Source organism: Hibiscus syriacus, unplaced genomic scaffold (genome assembly GCF_006381635.1).
Source record: "Hibiscus syriacus cultivar Baekdansim isolate YM2019G1 unplaced genomic scaffold, ASM638163v2 tig00112281_pilon, whole genome shotgun sequence".
NCBI lineage: Eukaryota > Viridiplantae > Streptophyta > Magnoliopsida > Malvales > Malvaceae > Hibiscus > Hibiscus syriacus.
The window spans coordinates 2,245,754-2,260,864 of record NW_024063292.1 but is presented as its reverse complement, the minus strand read 5'-3'; the positions used below and the strand labels follow the sequence as shown (position 1 = coordinate 2,260,864).

The 15,111-nt window shown below is 37.4% G+C and overlaps 1 protein-coding gene across 1 annotated transcript; it reads right to left on the bottom strand.

The window, feature by feature from the left end:
* Positions 1-8,245: 8,245 nt before the first annotated feature.
* On the bottom strand, positions 8,246-9,564 carry LOC120177035 (chloroplastic group IIA intron splicing facilitator CRS1, chloroplastic-like). The gene is made up of 4 exons (XM_039183297.1): positions 9,468-9,564; positions 9,017-9,309; positions 8,840-8,899; positions 8,246-8,544 (listed from the first exon to the last, which is right to left on the bottom strand). Exons 1-4 carry the CDS (start codon positions 9,499-9,501, stop codon positions 8,503-8,505), a joined length of 429 nt encoding a protein of 142 aa, XP_039039228.1. The 5' UTR covers positions 9,502-9,564; the 3' UTR covers positions 8,246-8,502.
* Between the last annotated feature and the right edge of the window lie 5,547 nt (positions 9,565-15,111).

The window sequence follows — 15,111 nt, the reverse complement described above, 5'->3', positions numbered from 1 at the left end:
CATAAGAGAAAGGATATGAATAAGTAAAGTGAACTGTTATGAATGTTAATGCCCATGTTATGTGATAAGAGAGCTAGTGGTATAGTTGGCATGCCAAGGGTCGAGGGTTTACCTATGTTCTTCGGGACATATGGACTGTTTACCTATGTTCTTCGGGACATATGGACTATTTACCTATGTTCTTCGGGACATATGGACTGTTTACCTAAGTTCTTCGGGACATATGGACTGTTTACCTAGGTTCTTCGGAATCTATGGACTGGTCCTTCGGGACGAATACTGAACTAAGGTTCGGTGCCCCATGAGGGAATTGATACGAGCTGTGGTGACAACATTAGTGCACAACCTCAATGTACTCACATACCTTAAGTTCTCAATAGTGTACATGGGCTAATAAAGAGATCAAACAAACATATTGAATGTGATATGTATACGATGGGTTTATAAATGGTTATCAAAGGTAAGTGGTTTGAAATGTGTTACATGAACCATATGATGTTATGTGTGTTTCTTAATGATAATGATGATATATGTTTATGTATGAATTATGTTATATGAAATATTATATGTTTTATATGCCTCACTAAGTTAACGACTTAGCGTGTGATTGTTTCACACGTAGGTTTCAAGAAGAGTAAAGAGTAATACGGAGCAAGACAGGTCAGTTCTCCTTACCAAATGTCAGATCAGAAAATATATGTATTGTATATAGAGTGTAGTTGGCATGTAGTCTAAAGATATAAATTGTATGAACTCTGATATATTTTGTAAACGTTTTGAATAAGTTAAATGTTATAAAAGTTTTTAAATTACTCACTATTTTATACAAATAAATGTTTGAAAAGTCAATGTGACACTTCGGACTCGTATCCGGGTCGGATACGGGTTGGGGGTGTTACAGAGAGGATGCTTTCCGGGGGGTTTCTCAAGCTCCGATTGCTGTGTGCGGCGGTGGAGCGCTCTAGTGAGTGGTGGCCAGAGGCTTTTGGCCTCCCCCCTGCGAAGGGTGAGGAAGAAAGAGGGCATATAAGTTTTTTTCCCTTTAGGAGAGAGAGACGAAAATGAAAGAAATGATGGCTTAGGCTAAGAATGGCTTGGTTTCGGGGTTATATAACCCACGCCATACGACGTCGTTTTGGGGAGGGCAGAGTGCACATTTTAGTGTGTGGGTAAACCCTTCCCTGATCCTTCTAGCTTTGTAAAGTTATGATTTGGTCACTAAATGAAGTTACATTTCCTTTTATTTCAAACATGTTAATTTACCCGTATTCTGTTTTAGTCTCTTTCTACTTGTTATTTTAATTTTTATGCTTATTTTACTTTGAGTACCTTATTTTAATAATTTCTATTTTAGTCCTAAATATTGATGATGGTTTTATTACGATTTTGGTGCTTAGTTTGTATAATATTTACAATGATTGCTCTAGTCCTTGCTGCTTTTATAGTTTAACCTTTCAAGTTATCATCTTTTTACTTTGATCATCCATTTACATAGTTGTTTAAATTTCTTTTATTTGAATTCGAGCCTGTTGTGTTTGTGTTGTTCTTTTTAAGTACTTGTTGGGTTTCTCTTTAATACATTAGCATCATATATATTAATATGTATATAAGGAGATGCACCTTAACTGACAATGAGTGTGTTTCCGAAAATTGTTCGTATAGAGTAATACATTTTTTATTTTTATTCTGTATTTTTTATATTCGAATGATTTTATATATTAAATATGTGTGTTCTCCCTAGAAAAATTAAATGAATATTATCTTGTATGCAAAATTTATGTAAACACACCTTAACTAACAAGGAATGTGTTTTCAAGAATTAACCACGCAAAATAACATTTTTTACTCCAATGATTTCTTTATTTTATTTCATTCACTCTTTTTATATATATTAAATATAATTTGATAAAAAAACATTGTCATGATCTTTTGAATAGAGAATCCATAAAAATGTGTCTTAACTAACAAGGAGTGTGTTTTATAGTATTGTTCGTATGAAATAATTCTCTTTTCTAAATTTTTGTCTAATAGGATCATAATTTAAATGTATATTCAAATTTATAATTTTTAATATTTAGATGACGTATAATCGCTTAGGTACCGATTTTAGGTGCTGTGTGGTGCTAATCCTTCCCCATACGTAATCGACTCACTTACTCAATTTTCTATTATGCAGACCGTAAATTTGTTGTTTTAATTAAAATCAATATTTTTATTAAAATGAAAAATTTGTTTTTGGGAGTGTCTCAAACCAATGAGATATATTTTCCTTCGTGGATTTATAGCCATCTTGATCGATCCATGAACTTGGATCCTAATGGAGTAATAGCTGAGGAAGAAGAAATAAGGAGGAAGCTGATAATAGTGAGCCTTTGGTGCATTCAATGGTACTTGTCCAATCGACCATCGATGAGTAAAGTGTTGGAAATATTGCAAGGAGAGCTTCAATCATTAATGATTCCACCTAGACTTGTTGAATCTTCTTCACCTGTATGATCGCTTATAACTTGTGTAGAAACATCGTCACTGAATTAGACTTTTAGTTCATATGATAAAATATGCAAAAATTGATAAAGTGGACTAATGTTAGAGCTCGGAGAAAAATTGCAACGTTGACTTGGACTAATAAACATCCATCACCATCTTACAGCTAACACCAATACTAAAAATCAATATATAAATCCCCATAACAGGTGAAAAAAATCTTTTTTTTCTCCCCTTGATCTGGGTCTTGACACATTCTCTCTTCTTTTTTATTGCAAGCATTCTTAATGAATGAACGATCCATTACCAATTGTAATGTTTTGTTTAAATTGAAGATGTATGATGGAACAATTAAAGTTGTTCGAGATGTGCGGCATGTGAAAGGTCTGAAGAAAAATTTATTATCCTATGGATTGTTGGATAATAATGCGAGCAAGATTGAAACACGAAAATGAATCATGAAGGTGTTCCGTGGAGCGCTTGAGGCGATGAAAGGCGAAAAGATAGCAACAAACTTGACATGATAAAGGGAGAGACTTTGCTAGAAGCAGAAGCCTATGTTGCTTGTAGTTCAGATTCTGCAATGCTATGGCATTAGAAACTTGGACACATGTCAGAACAAGGAATGAAAGTCCTTGTGGAGCAAAAGCTACTTCCAGGCTTAACAAAGGTATCACTTACTTTGTGTGAGCATTGCATAACAAGTAAGCAGCACCGGTTGAAATTCAACACGTCAAATTCTAGAGGCAAAAGTGTTCTAGAATTGGTTCATTCTGACGTATGGCAAGCACCAGTTACATCCCTATGTGGAGCAAAATATTTTGTCTCATTTATTGATGACTACTCCAGGAGATGTTGGGCGTACCCTATTAAAAAGAAGTCAGACGTGTTTTCAACTTTCAAAAACTTCAAAGCGCGAGTGGAACTTGATTCTGGAAATAAGATCAAGTGTTTCAAAAAAGATAATGGAGAAGAGTACAAAAGTGAAGAATTTGATGACTTTTACAGGAAAGAAGGCATCAAAAGACTGTTCACAGTGGCGAACACTCCTCAACAAACTGGAGTGACAGAGCGGATGAACAGAACCTTGTTAGAAAGAAAGAGCAATGTTGAGGGTTGCAGGCCTAGAAAAATCATTTTGGGCAGAAGCAGTTAATACCGCCTGTTATTTGGTGAATCGAGCTTCATCAACTGCAATAGAGCTGAAGACACCAATGGAGATGTGGACTGGTAAACCAACTAATTATTCAAACCTCCATGTATTTGGAAGTATTGTGTACGTGATGTACAACTCCCAAGAAATTTCAAAGTTGGATCCAAAATCCAGGAAATGCAAATTCTTGGGGTATGCTGATGGAATAAAGGGGTATCGCTTGTGGGATCTCACTTCCCGCAAAGTGATCATTAGCAGGGATGTTATCTTTGTAGAAGATAAACTACAAAGAAAAGAAGATGATGATAGTGCTAAAAAGTCAGAGACTACATAGATACATGTGAAAAAGGAGTTTGAACAAGGAGATTCTTCTGAAGCAGAAGCAGCACATGATGAACAAGAACCAGAGAGTTCTGAAGCTCCAACAACTCGTCAATCAGATCATGTGAGAAGACGTCCCAATTGGCACTCAGATTATGTTATAGAAGAAAATATTGCATATTGCCTTTTAACAGAGGACGGTGAGCCATCAACATACCAGAAGGTAATAAACAGCTCATATGCTTCACTGTGGATGATGGCAATGCAAGAAGAAATTGAAGCCCTTCATAAAAATAATACATGGGACCTTGTGTCACTACCACAAGGAAGGAAGCCAATTGGTAACAAATGAGTCTTCAAAATCAAGCGAAATGGTAACGATCAAGTTGAGAGGTATTGTGCAAGACTGGTGGTCAAAGGATATGCTCAAAAAGAATGTATTGATTTCAATGAAATCTTTTCTCCTGTGGTTCGACCAACAATAGTTCGAGTAGTCTTGGCAATGTGTGCTACATTGAACTTACATCTAGAGTAGCTAGATGTTAAAACAACTTTTCTTCATGGAAATCTTGAAGAAGAAATTTGCATACTCCAGCCTGAAGGTTTTGAAGAAGAAGAGAAGAAGAACTTGGTTTGCAGGTTGAACAAATCTTTGTACGGTCTAAAACAGGCGCCGATGTGTTGGTATAAGAGATTTGATTCATTCATTATGTGCCTTGGATACAACAGACTTAACGCAGACCCTTGTGCTTATTTCAAGAGGTTTGGTGATAACGATTTGTTATATTGCTGTTGTATGTGGATGATATGTTAGTTGCAGGACCCAACAAAGATCATATTGAAGAATTGAAGGCACAACTGGCTAGAGAATTTGAAATGAAGGACTTGGGATCAACAAACAAGATTCTAGGGATACAAATTCACCGAGACAGAAGTAATAGGAAGATTTGGCTTTCACAAAAGAATTACTTGAAGAAGATCTTGTCACGCTTCAACATGCAAGATTGTAAGCCAATTTCTACCCCTCTTCCTATTAACTTCAAATTATCCTCCGGTATGAGTCCTAGCAGTGAAAAAGTGAGGATGGAGATGTCTCGAGTATCGTATGTATCGGCAGTGGGAAGTTTAATGTTCGCTATGATATGCATAAGACCAGACGTTGCACAAGCAGTGGGAATTGTTAGTCGATACATGGAGAATCCAGGCAAAGAGCATTGGAATACAATAAAGAGGATCCTGAGATACATCAAAGGGACCTCAAATGTTGCGTTACGAAGGATCAAACTTACTTATCAATGGGTGTCGATTCTGACTATGCAGGGGATTTGAATAAAAGCAAATCTACTACAAGATATGTGTTCAAAATTGCTAGTAGAGTTGTAAATTGGGTTTCAAAATTGCAGTCAGTTGTGGCTACATCCACAATAGAGGCAGAATATGCAGCAGCTACACAAGCCAGTAAAGAAACAATTTGGTTGAAGATGCTATTGGAGGAGCTTGGGCACAATCAAGAGTATGTCTCTCTGTTTTGTGACAGTCAAAGCGCCTTGCATCTAGCAAGGAATCCAATATTTCATTCAAGGACAAAACATATACGAGTTCAATACCATTTCATTCGTGAAAAGGTGGAAGAAGGGACGGTAGATATGCAGAAGATCCATACCAAAGACAACATAGCAGATTTCATGACGAAGGCGATCAATGTTGATAAATTTACTTAGTTTCGATCCTCTTGTGGCCTGTCAGAAACGTAAGCAACATGAAGGTACAAGGTAGAAAGAATGGTGTGAAGATATGATTGTTCCAATCAAATCTTCAAGTGGGAGATTGTTGAAAGTCAATTCGGTGCGTTAATGCACCGAATGGTGCATTTGTCAAACCCAATAATCACGGCAGCTTTTGTTGAAATTGGGTAATGGTAAAATTGCTAAATTAGTCCTTGTACTTTAGGGTATTTACAAGATCAGTCCTTAATCTTCAACTATAAATAACTTAACCCATTGAGTTTCATAACCATCCCAAATCATTCTAGCTTTCTCTCAATACTAGATAATTTAGAGAGTTTTCTTGAGAGTTGTTCTCCTTTTTATCAAGAGAGAATTGTTATTGTTTTCTCCTTGTAGATCGAGTGAAGTTATAATTCCTATTTTCTCATAGTGAATTTCTTCTACCGTTGCCCGTGGTTTTTATCCTATATTATTTAGGGGTTTTCCACGTAAAGTTGTGTCTTCTTTATCTTCATTTTTATTTTCTCAAATTATCAGTTGCGATTTTGCTCTATCCGATAGTTGTATTCCGCAACAGAAAGTCGACAAAGGACTTAGGATTGTTAACTGTAAGAATGAGGACGAGCAGAGATTTATTGAGCTCCGTTCAATGGGTTGCCATCGAAGATACCTTTGACCCAGACACAAACAGAGTTTCCGATTATATTCCATTGACTTTTGAAAGAAAATAACATGCATGCCATCATTCCCTAGAGACTTAAGGGGTTCATTTCGAATAGAGCATTTCTAATTTCCTCATATGACACAGTAGCATTCAAGAGCTGGAATTTTGAATTCACCATCACTCATATGGAGAGCTTGAATCCGATTAGTTTTACGGCAAAGGAACACACGATTGTGGAAGAACTTGATGTTGCGATCTCCCTTTGAAAGTCAAGCGTCACTCGGTTTTTGTTTCCACGAAAGCTCTTCCTAGTCGAGCATTTTCTCGGCTCTGTCTTGGAGATAATCATTCCCATGCTTGTCCATTCTGCTTGGACAGCCGTGAGTTGTTTCTTGAGCTTTTATTTTCCTGAACAATGTGACCAAAATATTTTTATTCTAAATTTGAAGGGAGATAGATTACTCCCCATATTTTCTATTTGGCTCGTCATAATTTATTTTGGACCATGCGATATTTTTATAAGGTAAAATATGATGAACCATTGATAAATGAAAGTTGTCATAATTAACATTCAATATATTGATGAAAACATGATCCTAGTCCATTGTGTATGCCATGAATAATTAATTGATAATATCATGTATTTTATTTTTAAGATATTGGCAGTATAGTAGTATCTTGCTTCATAATAATTAACCTGAGATGGACGGTATCATGTTAGGGTTTTAAATTTAGTTCTTTATTCCAATTTTTGAATATAATGTCTCTTGTTTACGTAAATTCACCGGACCGAACAATGAGTATTATATAAACAATCAAAATTATATTATATATGCATTACTTATAATTAGTTATACGAATTAAAAATTATAAGCATGAATTAATTTTATTATAATTATTAATATTTTGATGTTATAAATATTATAAATTAATGAATTTTTATATACATTTTTCGTTGTAAAACCCAAAAAATGAACATGTGAATAAATTATTAAAAATATTATCAACAAATCCAAAATTCATTCCAAACAAACCTACCCGACAAACCGCAAACGATGAAACTAACAAATTACAATCTCGTACCCATTCCGGGAATCAAAGCAACGCTTGATTAATGCGTTCACTAGATTGAAAATAGTGCAAATGAGTCAATATGTTAACTTTGAACTAATTAAACAATGTACTACTAAAACTAACACTAAGGCATCAAGGTAGGTTAAAAGTTGATCTTTATATAAACAAAAATGAGTCTAGATGAAAGTTGTAGCAAGACCAGGCTTGTACTTCTACTTTTATTTTACATTTTATGATTTTAAAATAAATTATTGGGAATTTTTATTTTATAAATTATTGTTATAAAATTAGAATTTGTATAAAGAAGGCGGATATTTTTATTTGATAAAAAATATATATGAATATTTTGTCATCTTTGAATGTGCTCTTGCAAGCATACCTGCAATCGGTTGTTAAACCAGGAATGCTTTTCGCTTTCTCTATCCCGGTATTTGTCGCCACTAAATGTTGAAAGTATACTCCTCCACTAAAAGCATCCCATATAAGTGATGTTCAAAGCTTCTGATATAGTCCGCTGCCAAATTCAGCTCAGCTTGTGGATCTGATAATGCCATCATGATTATTCAGTGGCTTCCATCATCGGGGAGTATGCATTAGTGACTTGGATTGAGAAAAACCAAGATACAGTCCTCTCAAGTCTCGAGCATATCATTTCAACATGAACTGTGTAGATCAAAACCTGCAGACCCACAGGTGCTCCTCCAAAACAGTTGTAGCTCCACCGATTTTCTCAAGCATCCTGCCCGAATAATACTTGCAAGGAGTAGCAAGCAATATTGTTTAAATTTCCCCATTACCCGCAGTCAAAAGCTAGCTTAACTCACCATACAGTTCCAAAATTGATGCACAGGAATGTTCATTCTTTAAGCACTTGCAATCACCTCATCTATAAAGTCTGTCTTTATATTTGCCTGTATGCATGAAAAACTTGAATCAAAACCCTAGCAATAGAAAGTTACATGATTTCACAAATTTCAGTTCGCAAGATACCATGAGCCACTGTCAAATAATATGATGATAGTTTAAAGAGGAAACTTACAGGGGATATCACGATCCATAGAACATACGTTGGTGGCTTGTCACCCTTGCGGATTACCAGCTCTTCTTTCCTTCAGTTCGGCCTAAAGTTTCAGTAAATCAGTTTAACAATCAAATAAGAAAACACGTGTAAGCTTTGCTCTAACGGATTTTAGAAAGTATCACATGCTATTTTCAGAAAACACCGTGGTGAGAGTAAAAATTATTTTGAAAGCAAATTTTAGCTAGCTTGATTCATGTAGTCATACTTAAGAGGTGGTATCCAACAGGTTTGGGGTTCAAATCCAAAAATTTCTAACCCTTCCCCTATCCCCAGGCTGTTGCCTCCTTAGTACTGAAAAAAAATAAAAAATGAAAAAACATTAATTATTTTCTTACCAGTTTGAGTTTCAAATCTAAGATTGCCTGTTGTCGTTGATATGCAAAAAACTTCAAGGACTGATAACCAAGAAAACAGAAAAGAAATCATGGTTAAGCCTGGAAATACAAAACAGAAATAAAATTTTCTATAATCAGTAAAGTTGAGATTTGTGAGAAAAAAATCAAAGAGCTTACTCCGATTCTCTGCAATTCAAAAGACATTTGTAATGCTTCTCTCTTAGTTAAAAGATTGTCAGTCATTAGCTTTGAAGGGCGTCGATAATTTTTCCCTCGGTAGATGATTATGGCGTGACCTTCTTTTAGCTTCTCCACTGAAACCAGAATTCCCCCACTCTCTGCTATAAGCAATTTTGCAGTATAGATAACTCGTACGAACGCTCTCTGCATTGTAATAACCTTGACAACTTCTCTGTGCTTCCAATGTTGATGTACTCCTTCAATGACACCATCAAAGATCCCACGCCTACCTGAACCACATTTAAACAAAAACAAAACAAGGATGTTTAGATCTGGGCAAGGATGCTGAAGGAAAATCAACATAAATCTGGCTAATATTTTCAAACCAATACATCTGAAAGAAAAAAGAAGAATCAATTGGCAACTAGGACAGCCATCTTTCACTCACCAAGCACTAAGCAACTAGTTAGCTTCAGTCCCATCTTCCGCAAGCATTCTCTCTCCTCTACAGTAATGGTTTCAAGATCTACGTCCTGCTCAACAGGTTGCCATAAAGAATTAAACTTTGCTAGTTTTTTAACTGACTACAAGAAAAGAATTAAGATTATGTCAACAAACTTCAGTCCAAATGACATGATATGATGATAAGCCAGAAAGAATTACATTTGAAAGATGAAAACTAAATAGGAGCTTCAAAGCTCAAGGAGGAAAAAGCCACAAACAGACACGAAATTAGAGAGGGAACTTACAATTGACAGCTTGCGTTCTTGGTTTCGCATTTCCCTTTCTAAGTGTTCCTTTTGAGCTTCAATTTGAATATCAAGTTCATTATTTTCTTTTTCCAGTTCTCTATATTTGGCCACGAAATCCAGAAATTCTGATAAAGTTCCTACAGTGCTAGTCTTTGCCAAAGGTTCGTTAGCTACCTGAAAGGTTTCGGCTACTTTGATTCGAACACCTTCTTCAATAAGGTGGCATCTTCTGAGTGTCATTTCTCTCTCCGTTACCAAATTAGCAACGCCTTGAGGAAGGAAGTCCTTCCCCCTGTATAATATTATAAGGAACTTATTCCGAAGTAACAAAACTCCTCCAGTGAGTGTAACCCCCTAGACCCGGCCTATGCGTTTCGACTAAGTCTAGTGGATCACATTATGATTATTAAAGACATTTTTCGAAACCGTTATTCCATCGATATAAAATCACATTATAAATAACATGAAATTATAAACAAATTATACTATCAAAATCCAACTCGTAAATATAGTACCAATAAATAATAATTTAATTTAAAACTTGTCTTCAAATTCAATATCACAATAAACCGAGCAGTATTAGCAAAAGAGTTATCATTATAAAATCCGATATTTTAAAATAAGGTCCATGTCACCAAAATAAAGTCAACTTGCCAGATAAAAATATTACAATTTGATTTACTTCAAGAGATATGTTGATCCTCCAAGTGCTCGAACCAAGGTATCTAACCAACTGTATCTGAAAGGGGAAAACATTTTCAAAAGGTGAGCTAGGCTCAGTGTGTCCCAACATTTCCATAAAATCACAATAGGTACAAATCATAGTCCAGTAATCTCACAAATTCGTAAAAGAGTTTAACTTTTTGAAAATCATAGTTTAAACCCTTTTCTGGTACACCATCAGTAGTTCCCAAAAGTATTTTCCATATAGCTTACTTTATGCACATAGCAAAAAGAAAGCCGACTTAAGGATAGGCTATGAAGCTTGTATCCTTAAGCCAAAGTCAATAAGTCCATATAGCTTACCCTAAGCACACAGCAAAGGAAAGCCGACCTAATGAAACATCTTGGGGCCCTCAAGAGTCACATTAAGCCCAGTTAGCTTGATCAGAGCTATTCCATCGTATTTCAATTCCAAAATTCAATTGCACCGTGACATAAATTCCATAAATCCAAAAACATGGTAATCATATACCATTTCAAAACAAAAATTAGATAGCAGCCATATTCCATAAATTGTCACATTAAATTAGTGCATCCATAAAACAATAGCCAATGAATTCGGTGTACCACATATTAAAACCAATAAAACAGTTCAATAATAAGTAGGGAACACACCTCGACAATAGGTTCAAATAGCAAATTTACTGATTGCTGGTTTCACCACGCTCTGCTACAATTTTCGAACGGGTGAATACTGGCACACGTGGTTTAACTGATCTAGAAGAGCTGGGTCGAGCTGTCGAACGATCCGGAGAGTCTCTTGTACCTTCAAACAATAATAATCTATCAGTCCCAAATCCTATTTAATTGTTCAAAGCTAGTCTTCTTAAGTATATAAGCATTTTTCGAGTTTGACTATCAATTTGGGGTATTTCGAGTCTGAATTTGGCCAAACAGATTGCGGAAATGGAATCAGGACGTCGAAAAATATAAAGTATGACTTTTCAAAAATTCAGATTCTTGGTCAAAGTCAAAGTCAACCACTTTGACCGTCGATTTGGAGACCTTCGGGTTTGAATTTGGAGAAACGGACTGCGGAAATGGATTTGGCACGTCGAAAACTATCAGGATAGGTATACTCGGAAAAGATTTACGGTCGTTTAAGGGTTGGTCAAAGCCACTTTAAGTTTTAGTCAAAGAAAGTCAACGGTCAACGGTCACGGTCAACGGTCAACGGTCAACGGTCGGGTCGGGTCAACGGTCGGGTCGGGTCAACAGTCGGGTCGGGTCAACCCGGTTCAGACCGGTCAAACCGGTTTTCCAGCAGCTCACTCTCCCTGCGGCGGCGCGTGCGGCGCGTGAACAGTGCCACGGTGTCGGAAAATTCCCGGAAAAATTTCTAAAAATTATTTTGAGCGATTCCGAGATACTTACAACGATCGGTTCAAATTTTTGAACGGCGGAGAGCTCGTATTTCAACTCGGCCGAATCTTTGACTGCTCCACCTCCTCACGCGCCGCCGTCGACGGCGAACAAGGTTGACACCGGCGGACTCGAAACGACACAAGGAACACGATGGTGCAGGAGGTGTCGTAAACGGAACAACGATCGGCGGTGAATTTAAGTTTTTCCCGACGATAGAGCTAAAAAAAACGACGATGCTTTGACTGAAAATTCCTTACGTTTGGCAGCGTTTCACTTCAATTAATTTGAAGGGTTTGTTCCTCGCTTGATGATGAACACAACGGTGGTTTCAATTTTACGATTGGACGTCGAACGGCGTCGGAATCGGGCTTGGAAGTAAGGGTACGAGAGAAGGAAAATTGAGCAAATTCTCAATTGTGTTTTCTGATTTACAATCAGAAACCACGCTTAAATTATAAGCCTGCCGACACTCCTTGGAGGAATTCAGGGCTTGGTCCCTGAATTTCCTTCAACTTATAAAATGGCCTATAACTTTTCATAAATTTTAGTTCAGTCATTAAATTTCACCAATTTTCACAATTAACGTCCAATTTCAATTAAATATTATTTTGTAAATATTCGGGTTGTTACAATTCTCCCCCTCTACAAGAAATTTCGTCCTCGAAATTTACCTTATGAGAATAGTTGAGGAAACTGAGCCTCCATTGACTCCAATGTCTCCCAAGTAGCTTCTGAGGGGCCTCGATTACTCCACTGAACTTTGACCATTGGAATTCGCCTATTCCGAAGAACTCTTTCATCTCTTTCTAAAATCTGAATGGGCTCCTCCTCATATGACAAATCTGGTCTCAGCTCTACTTCTTCAACCTGAATAATGTGACCTGGATCTGGACGGTATCGCCTTAACATAGACACATGAAAAACATCATGAATACGACTGAGGTGGGAAGGCAACTCAAGCTGATAAGCAACAGGTCCAACTTTCTTCAGATACGATACGGCCCAATAAATCGTGGACTCAATTTACCCTTACGCCCGAATCTCATACTTTCTTCCACGGTGAAACTTTTAAGAAGACCTGATCACCAACCTCAAATCGTATATCTTCCTTCTCTGATCTGCATAAGACTTCTGCCTATCAAATGCCTCTTTCAAACGGTCACGTATCAATCTGACTGTGTCCTCCGTCTCTCGCACTAACTCAGGTCCCAACGTTTTCCTATCACGCAACTCAGCCCAACAGATCGGAGTGCGACATTTACGCCCATAGAGTGCTTCATAGGGTGCCATACGAATGCTGGTCTGATAACTGTTATTGTAAGCAAATTCAGCCAAAGGCAAAAATTTCTCCCAGCTACCATGAAAATCGATTACGCAACCCCGCAACATATCCTCAAGTATCTGAATCACTCTCTCAGATTGACCATCAGTTTGTGGGTGAAAGGATGTGCTATAATCCAATCTTGTTCCCAAAGCCGTATGTAGCGCCTTCCAAAATCTCAAAGTAAATCTCGGATCTCGATCAGAAATAATAGACAATGGTACACCATGCAATCTGACAATCTCTGAAATATACAATCTTGCCAGCTTGTCCAAAGTATAATTTACTCGCACAGGAATAAAGTGAGCTGACTTTGTAAGTCTGTCAACAATCACCCAAACTGAATCTTTTTTCGAAGGAGTCATAGGCAAGCTAGTAACAAAATCCATAGTAATACGCTCCCATTTCCATTCAGGAATCTTAATAGGCTGTAACAAACATGATGGATGTTGATGTTCTGCCTTAACTTGTTGACAAGTCAAACACCTCGCTACAAAATTTGAGATGTCCTTCTTCATGCCGATCCAATGATACCTCTCTCTCAAATTCCGATACATCTTATCTCCACCGGGGTGCATAGCATATGGACTACTATGAGCCTCAGTAAGGATAGTCTGTCTCAACTCAGCATCATCAGACACACAATACCGACCTTTGAAGCATAGAACTTCATCCCGGTCAAGGGCGTAATCTGAGCTTGTCCCCTGCTCTACTTGCTCAAAGATGGGAAGCAAGGAGCTATCAAAGGGCTGCTTAGCCTTGATCTCATCAACCAAGGTCGGCTTAACTTACAATTCTTCTAACAAAGTGCCATCATCATATAAATTCATCCTGGCCATTAAAGATCTCAACTCTGATACCGTCTTTCGACTCAAAGCATCCGCTACAATGTTAGCTTTACCAGGGTGATAATCAATCACACAATCATAATCCTTCAGAAGCTCTAGCCAGCGCCGTTGTCTCAAATTAAGCTCCTTCTGGGTCAGGAGATACTTTAAGCTCTTATGATCCGTGAAAATATAACACTTCTCTCCATAAAGATAGTGTCTCCAAATCTTCAAGGCAAAAATCACTGCTGCTAACTCCAAATCGTGAGTAGGATAATTACACTCATGAGGTCGCAGCTGACGGGATGCATAAGCCACCACTTTACCTTCCTGCATTAAAACACAGCCAAGTCCTGAGTGTGAAGCATCACTATACACTGTAAAATCCTTCCCGGACTCTGGTTGAATCAACACCGGTGCTTGAGTCAAAACCTCCTTTAATTTCTCAAAGCTCTCCTGTTGTGCCTCGCCCCAGTTAAACGTCACATTCTTCCTTAACAACTTTGTCAAAGGAGAAGCAATGATCGAGAAGCCCTCAACAAAACGTCGATAATAACCAGCCAAGCCCAAGAAACTGCGGATCTCAGATACGTTCTTAGGTCGTTTCCAATTCATAATAGCCTCTATCTTGCTGGGATCGACCTGAACACCTCGCGCAGAAATAATATGCCCCAGAAACGACACTTCTTGAAGCCAAAATTCACACTTGCTTAGTTTGGCATATAGACGATGCTCTCTCAAAATCTGCAGAACGATCTTCAAATGCTCGTCATGCTCTACCTCAGTACGAGAATAGATCAGAATATCGTCAATGAAGACCACCACAAATTGATCCAAATATGGTCGGAACACCCGATTCATCAAATCCATGAAAGCTGCAGGAGCGTTCGTCAAACCAAAAGGCATCACTAAGAATTCATAATGACCATATCTAGTGCGAATAGTCGTTTTTGCAATATCTGATCCTTTAACTTTCAATTGATAATACCCCGAAGAAGATCAATCTTAGAGAATACAGTAGCTCCTCGCAATTGATCAAATAAATCATCAATCCTGGGTAGGGGTATTTATTCTTGACCGTCATCTTGTTCAATTTCCGATAGT